The sequence below is a fragment of the Sinocyclocheilus rhinocerous genome, unplaced genomic scaffold (genome assembly GCF_001515625.1).
Source record: "Sinocyclocheilus rhinocerous isolate Xijiao unplaced genomic scaffold, SAMN03320098_v1.1 scaffold2050, whole genome shotgun sequence".
Taxonomy (NCBI): domain Eukaryota; kingdom Metazoa; phylum Chordata; class Actinopteri; order Cypriniformes; family Cyprinidae; genus Sinocyclocheilus; species Sinocyclocheilus rhinocerous.
Window position 1 is genome coordinate 215,915 of NW_015661574.1, and position 9,670 is coordinate 225,584.

Below are 9,670 nucleotides of genomic sequence, written 5' to 3' on the forward strand. Positions count from 1 at the left end.
TATATATATATATATATATATATATATATATATATACGAAACCAAAGAAATAAACTTACCTGAGAGAGCGAAATGATTGACTGATTGTTTACAACTGAGCGGGTTTTAAAGCGTGCCCGAACATAGAGGCGGCCTCTCATTGGCTGAGGGTGATGATGAGCCAAGTGTTCACAGCCAATCAGCATCATAGGATCGAGAACTCATCAGTGGAGTACGGTGATACTTGCTATTTTGTAACAAGATTAAAGGTTACATCCGGAAACACTTTGCCTATATTCATGTGTTTTTAAAATAATCTTTTATAACCTACGAGGGACACTAAGCTTAAATTCAAAATACATTTGATTAGGTGTCGTGAAAATAAACGAGATTGAATGGGAATTGTAATCTGTTCGTTAAAATAAATGTTTTAATTGCTGGTTATTGCAAAGGATTCATTGTGTTCATGAGAATCGTTCGGTGCTTTTCTTTGTTCTGTGTTAATCTTCATGTTAATTTGTGCTTGTCGTGAGAAGCGTGTGCCTGAAAACGCATCATGATCAAACAGAAAATAATCAAAGTGAAAACACTTAGGCCATTGAGAAAATTCCCTTACTATGCGTTTTGAAGCACAATCAGCGGCTTGTGTTTTGTATGACTCTTATAGTAGCCTACTTCGTAGCATTAGCTAAGCTTGGTCTTTCAGTTGCAGAGAACACATAACAATTTACACATAACTTTTCATGTTTATACTTTTTTCTTCTTAATAGGTATAACAACATAATGAACATATACTGAATATTATACACTCTTAAAAATAAAGGTGCTTCAAGCGATGCCATAGAAGAACCATTTTTGGTTCCACAAAGAAAGAACCATTCAGTCAACGGTTCTTTAAAGAACCATCTCTTTCTTACCTTTTTGTAATCTGAAGAACCTTCTTTCGCCACAAAGAAACTTTTGTCAAACAGAAAGGTTCTTCCGATGTTAAAGGTTCTTTATGGAACCATTTAGACAAAAAAGGTTCTTCTATGGCATCGTGAAGCACCTTTATTTTTAAGAGTGTATACATATAAGCATCCCCATGCAGCAAAACTCTTGAATTTAAAAGTGGCAATTAATGCAATAAAAATTAGTTGATTCCTAAAATCCAGAAATAATGCAGTTTTTTTTTCCAAACTCATGCCAATAATCAGTCTCTCTTTCTGCAAAAAATGCAGGTATTTTTATATAAACATATTTACTGGCCTTGATTGTTTTTATTTGGTAAATATAACAGTAATGTTATACAGTGATATACAAGTGCTAGCCGCTAAGGATGATGGCTTGTTATAATTAGAATAGTGTAATAAAGAATTTGGTTTATAATGAAAAGCACTTATTCAACACAAACCTTTTACAGTTACCAAAAACCACAGCACAGCCACTGATATTTCTTGCATACAACATAAGCATGGAATAAAGGAAACTGAAATCAAATCTGTGGTCTGACATTTGATGGAGTGAGACTCTAAATTTACATGTAACCAGTGCAACTTAACAATGCCAAAACCATTGGTTAGACCCTAAAAGACACAGTATGATGTTACCTGTTTCACTTTACATCACTAATACAGTTTGTTCTGTGGCTTTGTGCAAGACCTCTTAATTTGTATGTTTGCATTTCTGAAGAGGAAGCAGTGACATGTTTATCTGTAGGTGTTATTGGCTACATTGCGTGAATATTGTAGGCTATGTCATGATTAATTCAGTCAATCGGCAAATTATGTCATCAGAACTTGAAAGGAGTCAGAACAAACGATCAGACAGAGTGGAAATCAGACTTCAAACAATGCAACAACAACAAAAACAGCATTCTGCTCCTCCTGCTGATGAGCTGCTTCATCTAGAAAGATCACTCAGAAGTCAGGAAGTGACTTTTCTTGTGGTTAACTGAATAACTGAAGAAACTGAATAAGTCCCACATGCAACTATTGGCATTTCTGGTCACAAAAGTTCAAATGTCTGCTAAGTTAATGACATTGTTGTTAAATAATACTTGTGCGAGTAGTAATATTTCTCAGAAATCCACAGAGATATTCAAATGCACCGAAACCTTGCATAGAATCGTTTAATCTTGTACACTGCCACCATCTGAACAGCAAAGGTAATGCATCTTGGTAGGACGAATTAAGCTGATTTTTTTACACTTCTGACTTCGGCAATTTACAGTGATCATTACATGAAACAGTTCAGGCAACAAAGGAGACTTTAATCATAATTGCAACTCAGCTAGAGTATAATGATGTTAACATCGACTTGCTTTTGATCTGACTGAGGCCAGATCAATGACTAAAACTCAACTGCCAATAAACATCTTATCATCCTAATCATATTTTCTTAAGTTATTATGATGGAAAAAGAACAACATAAACAACAAAAACAAAAACAAAAGAAAGGGACATAACGTTTACTGCCACAGACAAAAAAAAAAAATAGTATATTACACAATAAAAATTTATGTAAGAATGTTTATTTTAAAAGCTAGCATATACCAAAAACTAGTGTGCATATACCAGTCCACATGGGATTATTTTCCCCATGGGGTTTTTCTGACTATTATTAAAAGCAAAAATTATATTTAAAAAAATGATCTGCATCTGTAAATCTAGTAATATTCATTATAGACATACTGTGTTAGGTTAGTTAATATTCAGGTAACTGAAGTCTTCAGTCTCCACCTCTTCTTCATTCTGTGAGCGTATGCGCTTGGGTCGCTTCTGATTTTTCAGCCGCACAGAGGACTGACCGCCAGAAAGACCTCCAGGTTGCAATGCAGTGTCTGCGGAGTTACTTTTCCTCTTCTAAACATCAAATGAAACATGAAACCTGATGTTACTAAAACACATTTGCAGAATACATTCAAAGACTTCTTTTTAAGAAGTGTGGCACACAGATTGGTCCTTATTCATGAAACATAAGCAGAATGCATTTCTGTGTAATCATTCACAAAACCACTCAGTCATATGTTGTTGCGTTGAATTCAGTGGATTCTGTTTTGTTCTTTAGAATGTGGATGAGTTTGGGAATTATTACCTTATAGCAAACCACTCCAGCGATGATTCCACATAATACTATTAAACCTATGCTGCAACCCACAGAGACTATCATGATGCGCATGTCACCTGAGAGAAGATTAAAAGAATGTTTCATTTTTTTTTCTGTTTCTTATTATTGCACAAATTCATGCCTATGCATAAACAAGCATCACTAAATTTATACTCAAATTATAAAGTTACAACAAAGTAAAAAAAAACCTGTGAGAATATGCAAAAACAAATCTTTAAACATAAATTCACAGATCACACTCACACGAAGAAGTCTGTCAGAGCTTTAGGACGCATTTGATTCAGATGTATGTTATGGGTATTATGTTTTTGTTTTTAAACAAAGAAAGAGTTTGTTATTGTTGAGTATAGTTTTTATTGAATACTTTCCAGTAGTGGTTAACTATTGAACAGAAAAGTGCTGTAAGACTCTTTTGTGTCGAGTCCCTCATACTTGATTCTAAATCTTAAATGATAATCATATATGGGTGTGACTAAGGTAAACAGCCATAAAATGGTTATATTTCTGTATAAATAAAAATATCATCTGTAATAACAAAAATGGGTTTAGTTTTAGCTAACCGGCAATATGCCTGGTGCTATGTTGAGGAAGATGTCTTATAAAATAAATATTCTCACCATTTTCTGTTGTTTTCACTAGCTTAATTTGTCCTTGAAGACTCCCATGCGGGAAAGTGGTGAGTTCATAACAGTAAGTCATAAAGTCACTCTCTTGTAATTTGTCCAGTATAATTCTGTGATTTGATTTTACAGAAAGACGACCAGCATAGTTGCTGTCAAATATTGTAAGTCCATGGTCAGGGCTGAACACAAAAACCTTCTGATTCGGACACTTGTTCCATACAGCTAGGGTTACTGTCATGCCACTTGTAACCTTTAAGTTAAAAGACGCACTTCCACCCAACAGAGCTCTAATCACATCTTCATCTGTCAAGGCCCCTGTGAAAAACAAACACAAAGAAGTGCAAAAAAAAAGAACCATGTAATTGTCCAAACAACAATTTTCATAATTTATCAGAAATTATGTTTGTTTGTTTTTTTTAGTGTGATTAGTATATCAGTTTTTAAACAGTATATAAAAATAGCACACCTAATGAATCAGTAAATGTAAATGTTCTTTATTTTAGCTGCGTTTGAACCTGTGTTTGCTTTCTCTTCCTGTATCTAACTGAGTTTCCTTAAATCTTTTTTTCATTAAAGAGGTCATTAAAGTACATTTTCATTATATTCATCACAAGATTAATACACTACCATTTAAAAAGGGCGGTAAGATTTAATTAAATTAAATTTTTTTAAAGAAATCAAAACTTTTATTCAGCAAGGATGCATGAAATTAATTAAAAGTGACTGTAAAGTCTTCTACTTGTTATGAAATATTTAATAAATGTTGTTGTTTTGAACTTTCTATTCATCAAAGAATCCTGCAAAAATGCATCATGGTTTCCACAAACATATTAAGCAGCACAATTGTTTTCAACATTGATAATAATAATAATAATAATAATTTTTAAAAAGTTTATTGAGCACCAAATCAGCATCTTAGAATGATTTTTGAATGATCATGTGACACTGAAGACTGGAGTAATGGCTGCTGAAAATTCAACTGAGCCATAACAGGAATAAATTACATTTTTTAAAATATTAAAAAGAAAACAGTTATTTTATTATGTAATAATATTTCACAATATTAGTGTTTTTACTGTATTTATGATTTTTAAAAAATGCCACCTTGTTGAGCACAAGAGATTCCGTTCAAAAACACCTCACAAAAAATCGGTAGCATAGCCTATATAAAACAAAAAACCAACAACAACAACAACAAAACAGCAAATCTCTCTCTGTGTGTCACACAGTCACATACACTCTCTCACACACATACCTGTTATAAGGGTTATTAAGACTACTGACAGACGGGTCCAGCGCTGTTCAGGCAAAAGAGTATTAGTTTGTCCAATCCTCATGGTGTCTTGTGCTATAAAAAACGTGTGATGCCGATACATTTCTCAGCATAGAAAGACTGTAACCACAAAGACAGCCCTGATGGCTCTATATCACATAAGGGGGGGCAGGGTAAATCACATCTTAAAAAAAAAAGAAAAAGAAAACTTAATGTAAAGAATGATCACATCTAAGATCTGTATAGCAGAGCAGATGTGATTGTTGTACATTCTTGCCATTTTTAAATTAGTGAGCGATTTTAAACCTTTGATATTCTTTGTACACTACAATTTGTTTAAATATAAATTTAAGCTTTACATTGCTTATATCAATCTTTTTCAATTAAAATTATAATATTTTAGTGTTGTAGTTTCACTTTATTTTCCATATTTGAAGGAGGAAGCGGTTTTTTCAGTTTTGCTCTCAATCTACATTGTGGTTGCACAGAGGCAAGAGGGCCAGCATTGCTCTAAAAACACTTCCTGTCTTTTTCATCTGCAAAGGTAGGTCACTCACGACCCTTCCACAGTAATCAACACAACTAATGACTCTTAGTAAAGCGAGTGGCAGTCTATTTACTATGCATGCCAGAATTAATTTAATTAATTTTACACATATGAGAGCTCATTAATTTAAGATGACAATCCAGAACTGTAAAGTACACCTCAGCATAACTTAACACTGCTGTTCAGTGAGCACTGAACACAGAAACCTGTAATTACATCATTTAATACAACATCATTTGTCCTGAGAGAGCACACTACAAAGGTAGCAGCATTTTTACAATTACAAGGATTTATACATTTGGTGTAAAATGTATTTTTTGTATTATTAGCATTTGACAGGCTGATAAAACTTCTTAAGTAATCTTTTCAGATTTAAAGAGATAGTTCACCCCAAAAATAAAAATTCTAGAAAAAAAATTGTACACTGTCTCTTCCTATTCAACGTCCCTGTCCTAACTGATAGTTATGAAATATCAAGAGAACTTTGAAACAACATGAGGGTGAGTAAAGGATGGGGGGAAAAAATTCAGGTGAACTATCCCTTTAAAATATTTAGCTCAATCCTAAATATATCTAATAATCACTTTTAAATTTCTTAATGCAGGAATATTTCAGGATGTCACATTTATTTTCTCGGTTCTATCATCATATCAAGTTTTTAAGATGACAATCCAGAACTGTGAAGTACACCTCAGCATAATTTAACACTGCTGTTCAGTGAGCACTGAACACAGAAACCTGTAATTACATCATTTCATACAACATCATTTGTCCTGAGAGAGCACACTACAAAGGTAGCAGCATATTTACAATTACAAGGATTTATACATTTGGTGTAAAATGTATTTTTTGTATTATTAGCATTTGACAGGCTGATAAAACTTCTTAAGTAATCTTTTCAGATTTAAAGAGATAGTTCACCCCAAAAATAAAAATTCTAGAAAAAAAATTGTACATTGTCTCTTCCTATTCAACGTCCCTGTCCTAACTGATAGTTATGAAATATCAAGAGAACTTTGAAACAACATGAGGGTGAGTAAAGGATGGGGGGGGGAAATTCAGGTGAACTACCCCTTTAAAATATTTAGCTCAATCCTAAATATATCTAATAATCACTTTTAAATTTCTTAATGCAGGAATATTTCAGGATGTCACATTTATTTTCTCGGTTCTATCATCATATCAAGTTTTCTTAATATTTCTTACACTAGTCATTAAAAAAAACACACACACACACACTCACTTGATTGCAACTCAGATTACAAAGTTGCCCTTCACTTAAGCATGTTTCATTCATACAGTTTGGTTATTTATGCCATAAAGTTGCAGAGTTTTGTTATATTTCATGAAAACATGGCTGTGGTCACATATCACATTGAACCCAATTCAATATGTCCATACAGATGACCACTGGAATAAAAATCTAAAAAATATGTTTGCTCATCAATTTAAACATTCTACCAGATGAAAACAAGGTAAATGTGTCGACCAACTCTTTAGGACTAACCAGATGCTTAGTTGTTTAACATTTTGTATAATTATAGTTTAAATACCACCCAGGATCATGTCTATAGTCCCTTGACTCATACCATGACTGTGAAGGTGAAAGGGGAACCGTTCTCATCCGTGTTCATTGTGAGGAACTGAATCCAGTTCTGGAGGAAGCCTCGTGAATACATGCCAGTCTCCACAACCAGGCCACAGAAGCGTCGTCTGCCAGTTTTGTTGCGCAAAGTAATCTGAGCTTCGCGTTCTGTTACGTTGTAACTGACATTGATGATCTGAAGGATGAACAGGTGGAGCAGACCGCCTGTTATGAGAACGCTGTACCACACACATGTAAAGCACAGCGCTGTGCTACACACACAAACACACACAAAAGTGTTACATTAGGCTGAAAACATACTGTGTATGTGCATATTTTCCATTAAATACATATATAAAGTAATGGATGGTGTACCTGTATTGGTTATAGACTCCAGGGCAGTATAACATGGCTGTGACTAGACTCTGTCGTGGACAAACACTCCGTAACACCAAACTGATCCCATAGAACGATGTCACCAGGAAAAGAAGGAGCGTCAAAATGAACTGCCTGTGATTGGCTTGACCTACACAGCTGTTCATCCTGTCATGGAAAGTCATATACATAGAAAGACACAAATAATAAGCAGCCACTTAAACACACTTACAGACATTTCCTTTCAATATTTTAGAACAGTTACACTATTTTCTCTCTTGTCAGTGTAGCTTTAATGAGAATTATGTGGCTCATGGCATGTTTATATATATTTTTTTGTGCCTGTGTGTGTTGAAGTAGCATGGAGACAGATTGGCCTGGTGAGAGCTCCCTTTACTGTGCTAAAAGCTGTGTTCCTGTGGCCTTTGCACATGTCTCACCAGCCTGCCTGCTCCAGTGACGTCTTTTGGGAATCAGCTTGAACATATGTGTGTGTCTGATGGGGTAGGGAACACATGCATACCAGTGTGAAAAGATCAGAAAATGAATCAAATCATTGGCATGAGCACTAATTTAAACAATTCATTTTGGAATTGTTAAACTATTTCTGTAGCAGAGATTTGCAATAAGCCAAATATCTTATAAGGAAAGGCACAAATAACAACATTAAAATGAATATTTGAAACAACAGAAAATAAATTCAGTTGACTGATTATCCAACAAACACAAGCGTAAAGTGATATTTTTAATGAACATCTAAAATCACAATGAAATGGTAAGTCTGTGAAACCGAGATGACTAAAATGAAGCTAAAATGTGAACTTTATGAATGAAAGCAGATGGCCACATTGCTCTCTCTCCTAGTATTGTTCATAAATCATAAATCATCAATTCATAAAGAACTTTTTTAAGATTTTGAATATTTATTTTATGTAAAAGTTTTAAAGTAATTATTGAATAATACAATTTTTTATATGATAATCATTTATAAAAGTCTACATTTGTAAATACAATTATTTGTAAAAGACATCATAATAAAAAAGAATAAAATATAAGAATAAACACTTTTATAAATTATACAAGGCATATTTGTTATACAAAACCTATAAATGGAATAAAGTTACATCCATAAAGTGACTTTTTATTTACTTTTGAAACACAACAGATTTCTGCCCTGCCCATATCCAGTTCTATCCGCATATATATGTATATATATACTACCACTTAAAAATTTGGGGTTGGAAAGATTTTTGAAAAAGAAATGATTCATTTTTTTCAGAAAGGATGCATTGAATTGATCACAAGTAAGGACTTTTATAATATTACAAACAATTTCTATTTCTAATAAATGCTGTTCTTTTGAACTTTCAAATAATCAAGCAATGTATTTCCATAAAAATATTAAGCACAGCAACTGTTTCCAACATTGATAATAATAAGAAATATTTATTGAGCACCAAATCAGCATATTAGAATGATTTCCAATGAATCATGTGACACTGAAGACTGGAATAGTACTAACAAGCTGAAAATTCAGTTTTTCCATCACATGAATAAAAAACATTTTAAAAGATTTTTTTTTTTTAAAGAAAACGGTTATATTTCTATATATATCTCTCACAATATTGCTGTTTTACTGTATTTTTGAATAAATGCAGCCTTGGTTAGCATAAGAGACTTTTTCTAAAAACTAATATTTTTGAATGGCAGTATAACGATAGATCGTTTTGTCATTTAGAGAATATTTAAATAATGTTCAATTCACTTCACACTAGGAATGAAGTGCTCATACTCAATTTTTAAAGAAGAAGGAATGAGAAACCCACCAAACACAGTGGTGGTCCATTCGAAGGACACATGCCCCACAGATTCTGCAGTGCCCTGCCCTTGGTGGGCGCACCTGTAGGCACACAGGGCATAACTTCTTCTTTCCTTCCTTTTCCCCATTTGACTGGCTGATTCCTTTGCAGGGGGCGGAGTCTCCAGGTATGTTTGTGCTCTGATTGGTTGTACAGATACTGTTAATTCCCTGAGCTAATGATTGGGATTTGACAAAGACACATGAATAAAAAACATTTTAAAAGATTTTTTTTTAAAAAGAAATTAAAAAACGGTTATATTTCTATATACAGTGGGTACGGAAAGTATTCAGACCCCCTTAAATTTTTCACTCTTTGTTA

At 33.4% G+C, this 9,670-nt stretch overlaps 1 protein-coding gene across 1 annotated transcript in view; it reads right to left on the reverse strand.

Annotated features, from left to right (window-relative positions):
• Nucleotides 1-7,113: 7,113 nt before the first annotated feature.
• The window catches only part of LOC107726356 (palmitoyltransferase ZDHHC23-like), a 6,112-nt gene continuing 3,555 nt past the window's right edge, over nucleotides 7,114-9,670 (reverse strand). The window contains exons 4-6 of the mRNA XM_016535899.1: nucleotides 9,317-9,547; nucleotides 7,491-7,658; nucleotides 7,114-7,387 (exon numbers count right to left, since the gene is read on the reverse strand). Coding sequence (XP_016391385.1) covers nucleotides 7,114-7,387; nucleotides 7,491-7,658; nucleotides 9,317-9,547 — 673 coding nt within the window. The remainder of the gene's footprint in view (nucleotides 7,388-7,490; nucleotides 7,659-9,316; nucleotides 9,548-9,670) is intronic.